The 17827-nt window shown below is 53.4% G+C and overlaps 9 protein-coding genes across 9 annotated transcripts; 2 read left to right on the forward strand and 7 right to left on the reverse strand.

Moving 5' to 3' along the window:
- Positions 1 to 581: 581 nt before the first annotated feature.
- Positions 582 to 1864, reverse strand: SAICODRAFT_31481 (carbon-nitrogen hydrolase). The gene has a single exon (XM_019167925.1). The coding sequence runs from the start codon at positions 1805 to 1807 to the stop codon at positions 902 to 904; it is 906 nt and encodes a 301-aa protein (XP_019022063.1). The 5' UTR covers positions 1808 to 1864; the 3' UTR covers positions 582 to 901.
- A 254-nt stretch (positions 1865 to 2118) lies between these two features.
- On the reverse strand, positions 2119 to 3678 carry SAICODRAFT_60651 (hexose carrier protein; the record flags this gene model as incomplete). Its single annotated transcript, XM_019169787.1, has 1 exon — positions 2119 to 3678. The coding sequence occupies one exon, from the start codon at positions 3676 to 3678 to the stop codon at positions 2119 to 2121; it is 1560 nt and encodes a 519-aa protein (XP_019022064.1).
- A 113-nt stretch (positions 3679 to 3791) lies between these two features.
- On the forward strand, positions 3792 to 4358 carry SAICODRAFT_159975 (uncharacterized protein). The gene is made up of 2 exons (XM_019165590.1): positions 3792 to 4068; positions 4131 to 4358. Exons 1-2 carry the CDS (start codon positions 3905 to 3907, stop codon positions 4243 to 4245), a joined length of 279 nt encoding a protein of 92 aa, XP_019022065.1. The 5' UTR covers positions 3792 to 3904; the 3' UTR covers positions 4246 to 4358.
- Positions 4359 to 5667: 1309 nt separating this feature from the next.
- SAICODRAFT_40216 (BRO1-domain-containing protein) lies at positions 5668 to 7974 on the reverse strand (the record flags this gene model as incomplete). The annotated part of the gene is made up of 1 exon (XM_019168632.1): positions 5668 to 7974. A coding segment is annotated over one exon (2307 nt), but the record flags the coding sequence as incomplete, so codon positions are not given.
- A 143-nt stretch (positions 7975 to 8117) lies between these two features.
- SAICODRAFT_72881 (Erg28-like protein) lies at positions 8118 to 9059 on the reverse strand. Its single transcript, XM_019170804.1, has 2 exons — positions 8844 to 9059; positions 8118 to 8782 (listed from the first exon to the last, which is right to left on the reverse strand). Exons 1-2 carry the CDS (start codon positions 9004 to 9006, stop codon positions 8520 to 8522), a joined length of 426 nt encoding a protein of 141 aa, XP_019022067.1. The 5' UTR covers positions 9007 to 9059; the 3' UTR covers positions 8118 to 8519.
- Positions 9060 to 9183: 124 nt separating this feature from the next.
- SAICODRAFT_31484 (costars family protein) lies at positions 9184 to 9752 on the reverse strand. The gene is made up of 2 exons (XM_019167926.1): positions 9590 to 9752; positions 9184 to 9501 (listed from the first exon to the last, which is right to left on the reverse strand). The coding sequence occupies exons 1-2, from the start codon at positions 9705 to 9707 to the stop codon at positions 9356 to 9358; spliced, it is 264 nt and encodes an 87-aa protein (XP_019022068.1). The 5' UTR covers positions 9708 to 9752; the 3' UTR covers positions 9184 to 9355.
- Positions 9753 to 9866: 114 nt separating this feature from the next.
- On the reverse strand, positions 9867 to 11122 carry SAICODRAFT_31485 (uncharacterized protein). The gene is made up of 2 exons (XM_019167927.1): positions 10610 to 11122; positions 9867 to 10560 (listed from the first exon to the last, which is right to left on the reverse strand). The coding sequence occupies exons 1-2, from the start codon at positions 10869 to 10871 to the stop codon at positions 10067 to 10069; spliced, it is 756 nt and encodes a 251-aa protein (XP_019022069.1). The 5' UTR covers positions 10872 to 11122; the 3' UTR covers positions 9867 to 10066.
- Positions 11123 to 11243: 121 nt separating this feature from the next.
- Positions 11244 to 12493, reverse strand: SAICODRAFT_31486 (DUF558-domain-containing protein). Its single transcript, XM_019167928.1, has one exon. It carries the CDS (start codon positions 12457 to 12459, stop codon positions 11689 to 11691), a length of 771 nt encoding a protein of 256 aa, XP_019022070.1. The 5' UTR covers positions 12460 to 12493; the 3' UTR covers positions 11244 to 11688.
- Positions 12494 to 12834: 341 nt separating this feature from the next.
- On the forward strand, positions 12835 to 16125 carry SAICODRAFT_27034 (ATP-dependent protease La; the record flags this gene model as incomplete). The annotated part of the gene is made up of 1 exon (XM_019166993.1): positions 12835 to 16125. The coding sequence occupies one exon, from the start codon at positions 12835 to 12837 to the stop codon at positions 16123 to 16125; it is 3291 nt and encodes a 1096-aa protein (XP_019022071.1).
- Positions 16126 to 17827: the final 1702 nt, after the last annotated feature.

Genomic DNA, 17827 nt, shown 5'->3' on the forward strand with positions numbered 1-17827 from the left:
CCTAACCCTAACCCTAACCCTAACCCTAACCCTAACCCTAACCCTAACCCTAACCCTAACCCTAACCCTAACCCTAACCCTAACCCTAACCCTAACCCTAACCCTAACCCTAACCCTAACCCTAACCCTAAGGAGTACGCTGTAGCGACGGCGAGGGAGTACGCTGTAGGGACTTAGCGACAGCGAGGGAGTATCCTGTAGCTGTACGCTGTACGCTGTAGGGACTTAGCAGCTCAGCGCGCAAATCTGAGGGCATGGCCCGCCTTGAGGGCATGGCCCGCCTTGAGGGCATGGCCCGACTCCGCATCTGCCGATCGTTTCCACAAGCGGGTTAGCGTCGCCCAAAACGGACGGGCCATGCCATGGGCCTGTCGATGTACTAGTAATAGGTTTGAGTGTTTATGGGCAGAGGAATCAGCAGACACGTTATACTGGTTTCTAATTCTGTAGACAGTGGACTTGTGCTTTCAGGTCCATTCAGCAATGTCACTCAGAGGCTGACCACGGAGCGAATTGCGAAGAACCAGAGCGCGCACCGCATCATGAACTCGTTCACCTACCATATGATGACGCGTCCTGGTCTCCTAGGCCCTTGGTTGTCGAGTATGAAGGGTTTTTGTTTCGACCTTTGCCAGTTTTTTTTTCGGATGCGCATACCCACTCGTGATTCGCATAACTTTAGAACTCGACTATACCCCCAATGTAACTAACTGGTCCTCAGGTAATGACATTCTCGCGAATGAGCTCCGGTTCCGTGCTCTCACGCCGCGGCGCATGTCCCCGGCGTCTGCACATAACATACCATTGTATAAATAAGAGAACCCTGTATATAACGCCAATTACGTCTTCTTTGCTCGACGCAGTCTGTGCTCCTTGTAATCATGTTTATTGGCCGCATCGCTCAATCTTCGCCACGATCCGAATCCCCCGTAGGAAAATCATCCCCCGATTTGTCTCCCTTGGATCCCCCTCTTTCGCCAAAAACATCGGTCCTTCGCTGTTCCCACAACGGCATATTACGTCGAATGCTCTCGATATGCTTCTCACTTATGTCCGCGACGCAGAAAGTTGGCTCCGAGTCCACGTCGTGGCACCGTGCCAAGACGCTTCCCCACGGATCCACAATCATTGCATGTCCATAACTCTGCCTCTTCCCCTCTTTGTCGTGTTTCCCCACCTGCGCCGCTGCGAGTACATAACACTGCGTATCTATCGCCCGCGCACGCAGCAGCGTCTCCCAATGTGCAGCTCCAGTCCGTACCGCGAACGCAGAGGGATATAACAGGCAAGACGCTCCCAAACTTCGTAACCTCAGCGCTAACTCGGGAAACCTCATATCATAGCAGATCGCCATTCCAACTTTCCCGACTGGAGTTTCGAATGGCGGGATGAGCTTCGTACCGGGGACGGTGGAGTTGGATTCCTTGATGATTGGGCCGTTGGGGATGTCGACGTCGTAGAGGTGTAGTTTTCTGTAGATTTGCGTGTGGTCGCCGTCGGGGTAAAGCCAAACATGCGCATTTGACACCCGCTTCGGATCGTCCGTCTTCTCGTGAATACCAACAGAAACATGCACCCCATGTTCCTTAGCCGACTCCTGTAACCCCTGCAAAAGCGTATTCGTCTTCCTCGATTCCACGAGCCGCCGGCCTTCCTCAGCGTTGGAGGCAATGTAATCGCTCGCTTCAGGGAGGCAGACGACTTTTGCGCCTTGGGCTGCGGCGCGGGTGACGATTGTTTTGCAGGCCTCGAGGTTGGCAAGGACATTTGACGTTGCGCAGAACTGGCCGACTGCTGCGAGGACCATAGTTGTAGATGGATCAACTGGAAAGAACGATGTCTGAAGTCGAGGGTTGTTTGGCGGAGAAGAGCTGGGAGGAGCGTGACGTCGGATCCGGCAGGGGTGCGGATTAGAATCCCGCAGCGGGATCGATAAGACAAGGTTGGATAAGACGTCGCGTATGAGTATTTGAATAATGAAAGCGAGCACGGTCATGAAATGGTTATGAATCAATTTTCGATTGCTGGACTACACCCGGGGTATCTACCTACAGCGTACATGTCCAATAACGTCTTCGGGTATTCCTAAGATACACATCCATCATCCTCAAATCCCCCCTATACCCTCTCAATGTACACCGTCTCACCCTTCATATCCTCCATCTTATGCTCCGGCAAGGGGCTCGTACTCAACTCTGCGTCAAGCCCGAGAGCAACTCTCGCCTCATGGGCAGACAAACCCTTCGGCATGCTCCTCTCAACCTTGACCGGATTGCCACCCGCCGCGAAAATGACGTCCATCTCCTCCAAACTCCTGCCCTTAGTCTCGGGGAGGTAGAAGTAGATGACCGGGATGAAGGAAGCGTTGATAATGGCGAAGATGATGTAAGTGTGGTATCCGATGTTGGCGAAGGCGGGGGGGATAATCATCACGACGATGAAACAAAAGATCCAGTTTCCGGCAGAGGCGATGGCGTTAGCCTGGGAACGGACGCGGAGTGGAGCAATTTCGGCGGAGTAGAGGAAGGGTCCACCAACCCAGCAAAGTCCGAAGAAAGTGTTGAAGACAAACAAGAATCCGGCACCGACGAGTTGATTCGTACGAGACCCGGTGGAGAGGAGCGCGGGGATGATGCAGAACGAAGCGGCCATTCCAGCGGCAGTCCACATGAACATACGACGACGACCGAAGTACTCAACGAGGAAGGCGGAGATACAGGAGCAGATTGCATATTCGGTTCCTCCGGCTGCGGCGAGGAGGTGGGACATCTCGGAGGGAAGGCCGAAGGAGTCGGTGATGATTTTGTTGGCGTAGGTGGAGACCATGTTGATGCCGGACAACTGCTGTGCTGACTGGATGAAGAAGCCGAGGGCGACACGACGGAAGGTTTGAGTCTTTCCGCCTTCGAGAAGCTCGCGGTAAGAGAAGGGCTTTTCTCCCTTCTGAGCCTCGAAGGTAGCAACGATCTGGTCGCGCTCTTCGACGACGTCGGGATGGTCAATGGGCTTGTCGACGAGGCGGGAAAGAATCTCGGTAGCCTCCTCAATGTGGCCGTGTTTGATGAGCCAGCGGGGAGACTCGGGGAGGAACATAATGCAGACGAAAACGGTGACAGCGGGGATACACTGAATCGCGACGGGGAGTCTCCAGGCAGCCTGGGAGGGCTGGAGGAAGTAGGCGCCGTAGCCGACCCAGAGGGAACAAGCGACACCGATTGTGCACATAGCTCCCTCAATCATTACGAGCCAACCTCTGTTGTGGGATTTGGAGCACTCTGCTTGCCAAGTGGGGACAGTTGCGACATCGAATCCCATACCGAGACCAGCGACAACTCGTCCCGCAGTAAACAACGCAATGCCGTTCGCACCAGCCTGCATGGCACCACCAATCGCAATGAGCGCCATACCCATCACCACTGTCTTGCGTCTACCCAAACGATCACCGACTTCGAGACATGCGAGCGCACCGACCAGGCATCCCAATTCGAAGGACGCGATGACGATACCGAGGATGTTGGGGTCTTTCATTTCGGGGAGGACGGAGAGGAAGGGTTGTTCGGTGATAATACCGCCCATGACACCCATGTCGTAACCGAATAGCCAGAATGCGGTACCGGCGATGACGGCGATGGCGAAGTTGAGGGCTGTGCCGCGGAGGCCGCGAAGTCCTCGTGCCATTGTATGTTATGTGGTTGTTGTAGTTGGTGTTTGGAAAATGTGGAGTGACGGATCAGGTGAAGCGATCGATGTGTCCTGTCGGGCCGTCCTTGTCGAAGTCAAGACTGAGCGGTGTTGTTGATCCCTCCACAGACTGCGAGGGATGACCCTCTCTTTATAGCCGCCCCCCATCACAGTTGACACCCCCACGCGTTTCGTATCGTAGCGCGACCCCAGACCCCGCGGAATGGCAGGTGTGATGACTTGGTGGTTGTACGCGGGAGGTGTTTCCTTCCTTGGGTGTGTGGGGTGCATATCGGAGGATTTCTCCGCGGCTGGGGAGCACGCTCGAAGGTTAAGCACGATTAACATAGGCGCTTCGACCGGTAGGATACGGACACCGCCAGGAGGGTAAGTTCAGGTGGTCCCCCGGGCTCAATTGCCTGATCTGGCGGACCTCTGATCTGATCAAGGCAGAGCAAGAAGCTCCAGCTCGACGGCATCGCAGCAGCCACAACGACGACCCAGCTGTCAACCGGTTCTCCGGTCCCGGAAAACATGTCTAGTCCACTTCATTCTCACAACTGAGATCCTAATCTCAAAACGGGAGAGATCCTCCCTTTCTCCGGGTCAGCCTACAGCCGGCCGCGGGGGTGCGGTGGCCGGGCGCCTTCGCTGGCGCGCGACTCGGTTGGGGTGAACAGCTAGCTAGCTGCCCATGGGGTAGAAGCACCCGGGATGGATTGCAGATGGAGGTAAAGTGCAGGATATCGAAGTCGCGATTGAAAGTGGTGTTCTAGAACTTGATTTCTCATGGGGATTACTTGCCTTCCTGCGCGTGCAGGGCCTTGGGTGGGCGGACAGCTATGCAGCAGATCCAGATGGGTGTCCCGTGAGCATCTCACAAAGCTCTCAGTGTTTAGACCGCCAGGCTTTCGCTATTTTCGCGGCAATGTCCAACACCTTTCGTTGAAAGCGTAAGACTCCGTGACCTGCCATACATGTGCGGTCTCGCAGATCATCTTCAAATGTCAGCCCTTACAACTCAGAATCTTACTTGACATGTAAGGGAAGGATCCGTCACGATCAGACGGAGTGACCTTCGCCGAAGCCTAGGCCTAACAACTACTATCTGAGCTACGTTTCGAGCCGTTCGCAATCACCTAGGTAGTTAGTTAACTGTACCTACCAGAGCACCTTAGACCAATCTCCGCTTTACAATTACATCTCATCACGATTGCGGGCCCTTCTTGCTTCATGCCGCACCGGTTCCCCACATCCGTGATTCAAGGTTTTCACTAACCCTTCTCAAGTAATACCTTCCGCAGCTTTACAGTTACCGCGGCAAGCAAGGTCCTGTGACTGGTCCTTGTACATCCGCAAGTCTCAATGCGGAAGGCAATCCATCCCGCGGTGGAAAGACGGCCCCGAGCGACACCCAATGCACCCCAGAAAGGCAAACAGAAGGGCCGGGTAGTAAGCTCAAGAGAAGGTAACCAATGGATGTTAAATTGTGATGTACTGTGTCAAGCATTTAAGGAAGCAGGTAAACGGTTGGGGAGTTCAGAAATTTGGCACCGTACGCGTCAAGGGAAGTTTTAGGTGTCATTGCTGTGAGAAAGACGACAAAGATGTCATTTCGCTGGCCACGTCGCAGTGTTTTCTCAACCATGATCGACCAGCTCCTACCAATATACGAACTCATCACCACCCACCACCATACCCACTCGGCTTCCCGGGCGGCGGAGGTGGTGCTCGTGCTCCATAGTGCGAAGCATACCCTCCCGGGGCTGCTCCGTACGCTCCTCCCTGTGGCTGCGGCGGCGGGGGCGGGGGCGCCTGTCCATACCCTCCAGCACCATAACCCTGATAACTCGGCGCCCCAGCACCATATCCAGCCGGCACATACGGACTACTCGACACCTGTGCAGAAATAGCAGGCGACGACTGCACACTCAACCCCGCCAATCTCCTCCTTAATGCCTCCTGATCACTCTCCGGACCTCTCGCCTGCAATCGCTCGAAGATCCTCTTTCCCTCTTGTCTTCGTTCGTCGATGTACACGTCCACGTCGCTCTTAAGTTTAGTTAGGATCTGGTTGAGCTCGGTATAAAACTCCACACCCCGCTTTACGCCCTCACGTACATCCTTGTACGCATCATACGCGTCCCCGAACCGGCGAGTCGACTGGTCCCGTCCCCGACGAAGTCCGTCCCATCGTTTCCGCTGTTTCCGTGCTCCGGAATCTTCGTTCAACACCTTGAACCTCGCAGATATCTCACGAAGTACATCCTCACCTTTCGCGATCGTTGCACTGATTCGTTGAGAGTAAGGTCGGAACTTCTCGAGTTCGTGTCTAAAGACCTCCTTTTCGCCACCAGGGTGTCGTTTGTTCAGAATGAGAACATCGGAGATGTCGTCGCTATGCGCACGCTCCCTTAGATCCTTCAATGTGTTCGTTCGTTCCCTCTTCAAGATCTCCAGCGTACTTAGGAGCTGTTCGATCTCCCCCGCTACCCTCTTAACGTCCATCTTCGGCGTTGGATCACCGAAATCGAGATCAAGCAAGGACTTCTCCTGCGACGGCGTAGGTGTCATTGTCGTGGCCCTAATCGCCGCATCCCCAAAAGCAGCATCCAACGCCGCACCCTCCCCACCCTCCCTCAGGATCTCGAAATCGGCACGATGAACACCCCACAGACTCATCAATCTCCCATCACTCTCCGTAGCCTTCTCGAGACTGTCCTTGTATGACACGAGTTCGCGCCTGCTGTCCTTGGCCTTCGGGTGTGCAGAGGCAGGCGGTTGGGTCCACTTCTCCTGATATCGCGCACGCATGGATTCGCACTCCCTCGCTTCCTCATCGAGTGTCAACTCAATCCCCCTAACCGCCTCCCCAACCTTCGCTTTCAACTTCCTCAGCGTCTCCATCATACCCTCCACCTTCCCATCCTTCTCCATCTCCGCGACTTCCGCAGCCATCCGCCGTACATCTCCAGTGGGTGTCGCCAATTCTTCCAATATCCGCTCCTCCTCGGCAAATTTGTACCCGGCAAGAGTGGCGGGAAGGCCGAGGTACTCGACACCGCTATGGACTTCCTCGTCGGCGACTTCGACACGCTCGGTTTCCGCGCGGAGCATCTTTGCTTTTTCTTCGGAGTACATACTGCTACTCGCGTGCACGCTCAACGGAACCAATTTGTGGAAGATATCCCCTCCGATGATCTTTTGTAGATCCGTGTCTTTGCCATACAGTTCGGTCAGGGGTGTAGACTTTACGGCGCTCATCTTGCCGAGCGGAGGTACTGATTCCTCTTTTGGAACAAGCTGGTGGTAGACAAAGTCGTTGTCCTTTTCGGTACGGGCGTGGAGTTCTGTCACGGTTTGTGTCCAGTTCTTCAGGATTTCGGTAAGGACCGAGGCAGCATCCGCGCCGAGACTTTGACTTGGGCTGTATCCCAAACTTGTTGTTAATCTGAGTGCTTCCTTTCCAGTCGCTTCTGCCACGGCAAGGTGTGCGAGCGCCCGACCAGCCTCGCCGTTATCGCTGTCGACCGTAGCAGCGTAAAAGTGTGCGATAGATGTCATGTACTTTTGCTTCAGCGTGCACAGCCTATGCCACACACCCTCGATGACTCCGCTATTCACGTGTTCCTGTAAATCCTCCAGTGCCTGTGTATAGTAAAACGCCGCCTGCCCAGCCAATTTCGAAACCAATGCCGGTTTTGCTTTACCGCCTGCCAGGGTGTATTCGAGAAAGACCTCCTGTGCTTGCGCGAGCATGATCGTCCGAAGCTTGGTGAGAACTTCGCGAGAGAGGTCGGTAGAGGGTGCGTGAAGAAAGTTCTCATCGACGAAGGCAAAGCAGCCAGCTGCGGACTGGAAGGCGGCGTATGAGCGTTTTGCGCCGTCCGGGTCGGTGCGGTCGATGGTCGAAGCTATGGCAGAGAGCGTCGCGCCAAGATTAAAGAGAAGCGACGCTTTCTCGAATGCGAGTGAAGACTGCGTGGTCAGAGCCCCCGTAAACGCATCATGCCACGGAAACGATATCTTGACCCCCTCCCCGGCTCCATTCTCCGCCGTCGTCGCCACGGGTACCCGGAGCTCCAGTAACTCCAACTGCGCGTAATACTTGTAAATCAAATCTCGTCCCGTATTATTACGTTCTGCGCCGCGGACGGATTGACGGAGGTGGTGGATCATGGAGCATTCTTCGGAGAATGATTGTGGGTCTTGGTGGGTTGAGCGGATGTAGTGTTTGAGCGGGGTGATCCAATCGACTTCGTCTGTGGTCTTGCGGGGGATGCTTATTGTTGGACTTGGTCTCATTGTTGGTTCGAGGTATGAGTGAGAGAGAGATCAATGATGGTGAGGTTTGGTCGTCGGCATCCGTACGCTGCAGTTGGTGCGTCACTGGGGTCGGCAAGACGGCAGGACCACCGTGCACCGCAAAATAACATCTCGAGAGACAGGTTACAACCATTCGGGATGTAGAAGTAGAGACTTTCGGTACCTCCAAACACATAGACTGCATCCGTTCACCTACGCCGGCAAAACTCCCCTCCTAAACCGCCCAGTCTAGATCTACCATGTCCTCCAAAACAATTGAACCCTCACGAAATCCTCAACACAAGTCGTTCGGACTACCTCCCGCATCCCGATTCATAAGCGCCAGCGCCTTAAGAATCAGGGACATCACCCTTCCAGCGGACCATCGTCTGGCATACTCCCCACTCTGTGTTCCCGAGCAGACACATCGATCTCAACCCTTCACAGTCAACCATTCAACCCGACTCCCATCCATCGCCTCCCCAACATTCCAATTAACCCCACTCGCCTCTCACATCCCCCCAAATACAAGTTTACAGTCCAAGGTAATACTCCTTCTGCATCGTCATCCACACCATACTCGAGGTACTCACAACCAAAGGCCCAATCAATCCCTTTCCAAAACCAGCAGTCCCGTAGACCATCCACTCAAGCCCAAAGTGGGCAAAGGCAATGATGTAGGTCCAGTACGTCAACTGGTAGATCTGGGGGTTGGTGAGGTGGTACGCGGCGTAGAGACGGACGATTGCGGAGGTGAGGGTCCAGGTTCCGAAGGTGCGGGAGGCGAGGGGAGTTACTGGAGATGGAACAAGGTTAGTCAATTTTGCCTTTTGGATGAGGGGAGGGAGGGAAGGTACCTTGACCAGGTTTGCGGAGGTAGATCTGCTTGGAGAGTTTGGTGGTTACGAAGTTCTGGATGGTGTTGAAGATTGCCATGGTTGAGACGAAGAGCATCCATTTTGGGAGAAGACCGGGGGTGGTGGGGAGGTATGCAGTAAGGGAATCGATGATTGCAGACATGATTGCAACTGAATTTCTCGAAGGGCGAAAGAGTTCGGGGCTTTGGTTTTCGATTGAATGTTTTGTTCGCGGCTGTCGCTACCGGTACCCGCACAAGCGAATGGTGGGGGGTGCACGTGCTGAACTTGAGCGGGTTATTAACGCTGACGAGCAGAGATAATAGCAGGGAAAACAGAATTGCGGAGAAAATGGTATTCCTCGAGATAGTAATTGGGTCCTTTTTGCTGTTGCCTTCATTGCACGTAGTACGTGCTGTCCCGGATCAGACGAACATCATCCCTTATTCCTCATCATCTACATAGACGTCCACTTTATATCATAACACCATTCCATCTCATTTCCCTGATCATCAAGCAGCCCACATTCCACTGCTCTTCAACGGCTCCAACAAAACAATGTCAACATCGTCATGTGCCCCCTGCAACAACATCTCTCCCTGGAAATCGATGACCTTTCGTCGCTTGGCGGCGCGGAGTGTGCCGTTGAGTGCCTCGACTGTCAACGAGTCAGTAAATCAGAGTTCACAACCAACTGCATCTGACGTTGCTCGACGAGGAACGAAACGTGGGTAGGGATCACGTACAGATATTCGATGCACGCTCATCACGAACCAAAGTGCCGAACTTGACGGGCTTCTCGGGCGCGCCTAGGCGCTGAAGCTCTGTGACGAGGTGCTTGATTTCTTCGTCGATGTTTGTCATTGTGATAGATCGGTTATGGAAATGGTGTTGTGTTGTGGTTGGAAGCGGAGGATGTTGCGTTCCAGCTGGGGCAGCGGAGGGGCTTATCGATGAGGCGGGAGAGGGTGAAGTTGCGTCATTCTCAAGGAGGTCTGTTTACGAAATAAACCCAAGTCAGGAAGGTGACACTGTTTATTTTTCTGGGTGTACCCGCGCGTACTGGCTGAGCGCATTCACCTCTACAGCCTGTCCTGTTGACAACCAACTTTTTCCCACGCGTACGGATCACCGACAGTCAAGCTTCCCAACCTCTCACCAACAAACAACTTCGTCAGGCAGTCAAACGGCAGATATGCTTCTCCAGTTGCCTTCGAACCGAGTCAGGTGCTCAACATTGTAGCTCCAAATGCAATCGCCACGCTGGAACCCCAAACATTCGGATGCCCTCCGCCGGCATGGCGTATTGTATCGGCTATTGTCAGCGGAGATAAATCAGACTCTGGGAGTTTGATATGCCCCGGGCCCCTCAGCGTTGTTTCAGCGTTGGCTACGACCCTCGCAATGCTGACCCATCCACATTTCGCGGTAGGTGACTGAACACGATTTGCACCCACGATTCCCACCAGAGTTTCCGTGACCTGAGCCAAAATATCGATAGCAATATGACAGCTGCGAAGTATACTCGGCGCAAGGTATAGTTCAAGAAGATACAGCCCTTTTTCTGGCGCTTGCGAAATCCGTGGCGTGAGATACTGCAGACCCATGAGCGGTAGTGTGTTAATCATATGAGCGTGCAAAATAAGAGAAAGGGATGTTGTCATAGGCGAAATTCGATGAAGGTTGTGTATGGCAAGTACGATGTCATAGAAGCGTTCTACAGAAAATATTAAGGCCAGAAGGGCTGAAAGCGGGAGATTCCTCACCATAAGGACATGAGGGGGCATATTGGGAAATGACTTCAAGGCCTTGGACGACTTCACAATCATCCTGGTCGTAATCCAGTGTCGCACAAGGAGAGGATGGTCGTCTGTTTGGTAAGGTTCCTGTTGTCTCGACCGAGGACGCCCTGGAGGGAGATGAGACCGCTGTGGACGAGCTCGAGGATCCGGAAGCCACTGAATCCGAAGTAGGAGGTGCACGGCAAGGCTTCGGTCGAAGGAAAGGGATGTGGTGCCTGGAGGACATGGTGAGCAGGGTGTATTAGTATCGATGTTTGGAGAGCACCATCATCGGGACAGCTACCTCTTATACTTAGCTAGACGGAATCGTACTCACGGTTGGACATGGGCCGCGGTTAGGTTCTGTCAGGCGTAGGCGCCGCGGACCGAGGCCATCTCGCTCCTTCATATTGCGGGCCGGGATTCCATATGTCAGCTCAGGGGCTTAGGCGAGGAAATATGACAGGTGCATTCTTAATCTTCTTACACGAAATCGTTCATGTTACGGGATTGGGTGCGGGCCGGTGCATATGTGTCTTGCCCGTTACGAGTTCATCGGGGCGCGGCCGAGTGCGACTGCCAAGCTCAAGATCCATCGGGGGCCTTGTGTCTTGCTCTTATTCATGTTACTGAATGTATTTGGAATGCGCTTCGCTTTGTATCTATGGCTAGGCCTTCCCACCACAGGTCTCAGTGCTTAGCGGTATGGAGCATGCGACCAACCATTCCCCACGAACCATAGAAATATAGCAAAAGCCAGGATAATCCAAGGCTCTACCTAAATCCGCTACCCACATGTGCCGAAGCAGACCACCTTCAGTTCCAGCTAAGGCTGTGACGAACCACTAGGCCGCCTGCCAATCCGACGCACTCAGTCGGCATTGCATTTCCAAGCTTAAATGGAAAATATAACGTGAGGGGACATGCGTTCTCCGAGGGTCGACCGCACGCATCTACCATCCCGTTGATGCACACCGCGAGCAAGACGACAGCTCGTTGATCAAAACTCCTTTCCCACTCCTCATAGCGCACTCACGCCTGCCTCACCATGTCTCCAAGACACCTCAAAACATCCTTCCCACAAGACACGCAACCGCCGTCTCCGTTCTCAAAATCCGAGGTCCCAACCCAACACAGTCAAACCCAGCTTCCGTCAACGCATCGACCTCAGATGGAACCCAGCCACCCTCAGGTCCGATAACGGCGACCACGCCCTCTCCTTCATCCTCTTGAGTCAAGTTATCCCCATCAGAGTTAGCACTCAAGATGTTATACGGACATTCCCTTCCCCCTTCCACGTGCGCAAAGAATCTTCTACCTTGAGGTTTGTCCGTCCACGACCGCACCCACGGCGCAAACCTCTCGACCTTTTCGATGGTCATCTCGACGGTGTCACACGCCTGCTCCAACCCCAGAAGCACTTGTTCCCGTAACCGGGCTGGCTGTGTTTTGGGTGAACCCCAATATGACTTCTCGACGCGCCATGCGGGGATGAGGATGAGGGACTTGACGCCTAGTGACGCAGCGGCGAGTACGACGCGGTCCAAAACTTTCGGACGGGGGAGGGCCAGGACTAGAGTGAATGGCAATTTCTTCGGGGGATTCCTCCAGGCTGCGGAATCATCCCGCGAAGGAAGCCGTAGTTCGACTACTTTGGGTGAGCATGACAATACGGTCGCGGTGCAGATTTTGTCGTTCAGGAGACCGACTTGGATGGTGAAGCCGGGGGAGGGATGGAGGACGGTATGAATGTGATTGCAGCGGCGGGAGTCTATGAGGGTTGCTGTTGTACTGTCTGGCGAGAGATCTTCTGGTAGGAGGAGGATGAGGTTCATTGTGCGGGAGCTCGTAGACTGAGGGTGGAATTCGAGGGTCGAGTTACCGAAAGTGGAGGATGCAGAGTAACGTTGACTGAATGAATTGGTAGAGATGATGTTACATACAGATAAGACGCAAAAACACAATGATCTATTATTCGATATCTAGAAGCAGAATCTTCGAGGATCGCATTCTACGACCACTCTCGGGTTCGTCGGTGATTACGTGTGCAGGTGACGTTCAGATCTCGTACGTCGTCGAACGTACTCTCCGCCGAGACCTCCAAATCGCCGCCATTCAAACCCGCACGACCGACCTCTGCGAAATATTACCCAGGTCATATCCTTCGATATATACATATCCGTCTAGAAAGCAGACTCAATATCTTCAATATGGCCTCTCGTGCCCGCCTCTCAACAGGCTTGAAGCAAGTGCCGCAGCACCTTCGCGCATACGGATCACGACGACTTGCGATTTCCACGGTAAACGCCGGTCAAAGGCCCCTACCTACGTGTTTTGCGTCGGTGCCCGTCGCAAGACGACAATACCATCTCGGTCCGTTCAAGCAGACATTCTTGGTGGCGAAGGATCAGGATGACAAGAAGGGATCAGGAAGGCCGCCAGCGGCAGCTGAGGACAAGGAAGAGAAGCAGAACGAAGATGAAGTGAAGCCAGAGGAAGAACAGAAGCAGAAAGAAGAGGAGTTGAAGCCCGAGGAGTCGAAGGAGGCTAAGGGCGTGCGCACGGTCGGTGCTGCGGGAACGACGGGCGGTGGCAACATTGTCGATTCATCCTCCGCGAACTCACCACCATCGCTCCCGGCGCGACCTACGGTGCCTTCAACTTACCCGCGCCTCCTCGCGCTTCCGATCACCCGTCGTCCTCTCTTCCCTGGTTTCTACAAGGCAGTGGTAATCCGCAACCCGCAAGTCCGCGCCGCCATCAAGGAGCTTTTGGCTCGTGGTCAGCCGTACATCGGTGCTTTCCTCCTCAAGACCGAAGACGACGTAGATGTCATCGAGGACAAAAACAAGGTCTGGGAAACCGGTGTGTTCTGTCAAATCACCAGCGTATTCGAGAACGCCAAGAAAGACGGGGAAAGCGAGACTTTGACGGCTGTGTTGTACCCGCATAGACGAATCAAGATGTTGGGATTGGTCGACAAGAAGGGTGAGGCTGAGGTTGTCGATGAGGGTGTTGTGGTGGATGCTGCTGTTGAGGAGAAGCCTGCGACACCGGAGAACGAAGGCGATGTCATCGCGTCGTTCGAGCCTGAAGTGGAAGTTGAGGCGACGAAGCCTGATGCTGGTGCCGAACCTGCCCGCAAGTTCAACCCAGTCGCGTTCTTGAACTCCGAGGAGTATTCGGGCGTTAGCGTGGTTGACGCAGAGAACGTGTCGGACAAACCGTATGAACGCAGCTCATCCACCATGAAGGCTCTTACCGCAGAGATTATCGGTGTTTTCAAGGAGATTGCCGCGCTGAACCCTCTATTCAAAGAGCAGATCGCATCCTTCTCTATCTCTCAGTCCGCCGGTAATGTTTTCGATGACCCCTCCAAGCTCGCTGACTTTGCCGCCGCGGTAAGTGGTGCAGAAGTCCAGGAACTCCAGAACGTTCTTGAGAGCCTGGTGGTGGAGGACCGACTCCAGAAGGCTCTTGAGGTACTCAAGAAGGAGCTGCTGAGCGCACAGTTGCAGAGTAAGATTTCCAAGGACATTGAGACTAAGATCGCCAAGAGACATAAGGAGCACTTCTTGCGCGAGCAGCTTCAGGGCATCAAGCGCGAGTTGGGTATGGAGAGCGATGGGAAGGATAAGCTTGTTGAGAAGTTCGACGAGAGGGTAAAGAAATTGAACATGCCGGAACACGTCAAGAAGGTGTTCGAGGAGGAATTGAACAAGTTGCAGGGTTTAGAGCCCCAGGGCAGTGAGTTCAACGTTACGCGAAATTACTTGGACTGGTTGACGCAGATCCCATGGGGTCAACGCAGTCCGGAGAACTTCCATGTAGGACACGCCGCAAAGGTGCTCGATGAGGATCATTACGGTCTCAAGGACATCAAAGAACGTATTCTGGAGTTCATCGCGGTCGGTAAACTCAAGGGTACTGTTCAGGGCAAGATTCTTTGCTTCGTCGGACCCCCTGGTGTCGGAAAGACGAGTATTGGCAAGTCCATTGCCAGGGCTTTGGACAGGAGGTTCTTTAGGTTCAGTGTTGGTGGTTTGACGGACGTTGCGGAAATCAAGGGTCACCGACGTACCTACATCGGCGCCATGCCAGGACAGATGATTCAAGCCCTGAAGAATGTCGGCGTGGAGAATCCCTTGGTACTCATCGATGAGATTGATAAGATCGGTCGGGGGCATGGTGACCCGTCCGCTGCCCTTTTGGAACTGCTTGATCCAGAGCAGAACAACTCATTCTTGGACCATTACCTCGACGTTCCGGTCGACTTGAGCAAGGTACTCTTTGTCTGTACGGCTAACTCGTTGGACACCATTCCTGGCCCTCTGTTGGATCGCATGGAGGTGATTGAGCTGAGCGGTTATATCGCACAAGAAAAGCTCAAGATTGCTGAGAAGTACCTTTCTCCTGTTGCGAAGGAAGCTGCCGGCTTGAAGGACGCGAATGTAGACCTTACGCAGGATGCCATCGAAATGCTGATCAAAGCCTACTGCAGGGAGAGCGGTGTCCGCAATTTGAAGAAGCATATTGACAAAGTTTACCGGAAGGCAGCGTACAAGATTGTTCAGGACGTGGGTGAGGAGGAGTTGAGTGAGGAGAAGGCTCTGACGGAGGAGGGCAAAGAAGCAAAGGAAGCTGTTGAGGTCGAGCAGATGCAGGAGGCAGTCAAGAAGGAGGAGGGTGGGAAGACCGAGGAGAGGGATCAACCCTTGACCGAAGCCGCTAAGGAGGACAGCAAGACTAGCGAGCCCCGCAAGCCGATGAAGGTTCCTGATTCTGTCGCCGTCAAGATTGAATCCAGTAATCTGAAGGATTACGTTGGTCCACCGGTATTCACTTCTGATCGCATATTCGAGACAACGCCGGCCGGTGTCGTCATGGGTCTTGGAGTTAGCGGCTTGGGTGGCTCTGCCCTCTACGTGGAATCTATCGCGCAAAATGCTCTTGGTAAGCATTCAAAGCCGGGATTCATGTTAACTGGTCACCTGGGTGACGTGATGAAGGAATCTGCTTCCATTGCGTCTTCCTATACCAAGAGCTTCATTGCCCGCGAATTCCCTCAGAACCGCTTCTTCGAGAAAGCGAGCGTGCACTTGCACTTCCCGGCGGGTTCTATACAGAAGGATGGTCCCAGTGCTGGTATTACGATGGCAACCTCACTGTTATCCCTGGCCTTTGATCACGCGCTTGACCCCACAATCGGCATGACTGGTGAGTTGACCCTGTCTGGGAAGGTGCTTAAAATCGGTGGCTTGAGGGAGAAGGCCATTGCTGCCAAGCGCAGCGGCGTGAAGACCATCATCTTCCCCAGTGACAACAAGGCCGATTGGGAGGAAATGCCCGAACACATCAAGGAGGGTCTTGAGGGTAAACCTGCGGAGTGGTACAAGGATGTCTTTGAGGTGGCCTTCAAGGATCTCGACAAAACGAGAGCGGCTACCCGATGGATCGAGGACTTCAAAAGGGATTTTGGTGGTGACGAGGTTGTAGCGTAAGGTCATGCGTTAAGGAGCGTTGGAGGTACGATACTTGGTTTCTTTTCTTCGCGCATTTTCTTGCTTCATGTCTATATAGGCGTTTGATTTCGTTCAATGGATTAGCATCGGATTATCAATTCCTCTCAATATTAAATTTACCTGGATCATGCCTTTTCAGCCATTGTAAATCAGCCAAAGTTATAAAGGCGGACGTTTGCGTTTACGCATACTTGCGTCACCGGTGTGCTACCCAATGAACGGCGTTGGAGGTCCCCGGAAGAAAGTATATTCGAGGGTTTGAATCACCTAATGGTGAATGGCAGTGAACGTCCGGCCCCCTTGGACGCCCGTTTTTGCCGGTCATTGCTACATGGATCAGAAAACTCCGGATGCGGCTTACGCGCGGCTAGCGCTTCCCTGGCGGGCGGAACTCGAGCCAACCGGATCAGGATCGAGCGCAAGACAGTTCAAACCCAATGTCCAATCAGAACCTTAGTCTAGTCCAAGACCCAAAAACCTAAGCTAACGATGTTACACAATCAAATTGCAACTTGCGCTCCTTCCCAAACTTCCAATCTCAACCGCACACTCCATGCTCCAACAGCATACCAGCACAACAGTGACATGGCTTTACCAGGCTTCCAGGCGGCAAAAAACATCTTTCTCTGATCTTAAGGATTCGATGAGCGAGTGAGACGCCGGAGATTTTGCTTACACGGGGTACCTTTCCTGCAAAGGAACTTCTGGGTGGTCCTCCAGTTGATGATGCTTATCTTGATGCCAGCCCCGAGAAGGGATGTGATTCGAGTTTGATGTTGTTTAGGTATTTTGAATCGTCTGGTAGCAACTCCGAAACATTGATTTTAAGGAGTAGCAAGGGATATGCTGGAGCTTTTGCTATGACCGGAGTTCTGCAAGGAACTTCCGGTTGGTATTCCACTCGTTGATGTTCATCTTGATGCCAGCCCAGAGAAGGGATGTGCCCTTGGTTGCACGGTAGGGGTCGTACCACTCACTACTTGGTACGCTCGACACCTGCAACCTGTTCTGTGATCGTGTTTAGGTCCCGCTAGATATCACCGTCGTTTAGCCAAGGTCTTAAGGACTTAGTGAACAAATGATGCACTGGTGATTTAGCTTACCCGGGGTCCCTGCTAGGGGCCTTCCGGGTGGTCCATCTCGTTAAGGCTTATTTTGCTGCCAGCCCTGAGAAGGGGTGTCGCCTTGGTTGTGTTCGGTTGGGGTTGTATTCGGTACTCGGTAGCCTGGACACCGGATACGTGTACTCGACAAACAGGCTGTGCCCCGAACCCAAGGTTCTGGGGATCTTGCGTAAGTAACGTACTGGTGCGTAAGCTCACCACTAACCAGGGTTTTTTTACAGATGAGCTTCCGGGTGTACTTCGAGCGTGTGGGACTCTGCAGCCCCTAGCTTTGGAGAACAGCGCTGCATTCAAATTTCATACCAAGCAGCCATGGGACTAACCATACTGTGACAGTCCTAAAGCGTATACCTCCACACACTGAGATAGACGGAGCTTAAACGAACATGTTCTGCCTGTGGTTTCTTTGATTCTAACAGTTTTTGAGGTTCGTGGGCCCAGTGAGTGTTTTCGATGCTTTCATGCATGTCCATGCAACATCATGCACCTCCGCCAAAACACTTCACATTGTCATAGCTCTCTGAGAAATGGTGCTACACGCAGTTCGAGGACATCAA

This window comes from Saitoella complicata (genome assembly GCF_001661265.1).
Source record: "Saitoella complicata NRRL Y-17804 unplaced genomic scaffold SAICOscaffold_22, whole genome shotgun sequence".
NCBI lineage: Eukaryota > Fungi > Ascomycota > Saitoellomycetes > Saitoellales > Saitoellaceae > Saitoella > Saitoella complicata.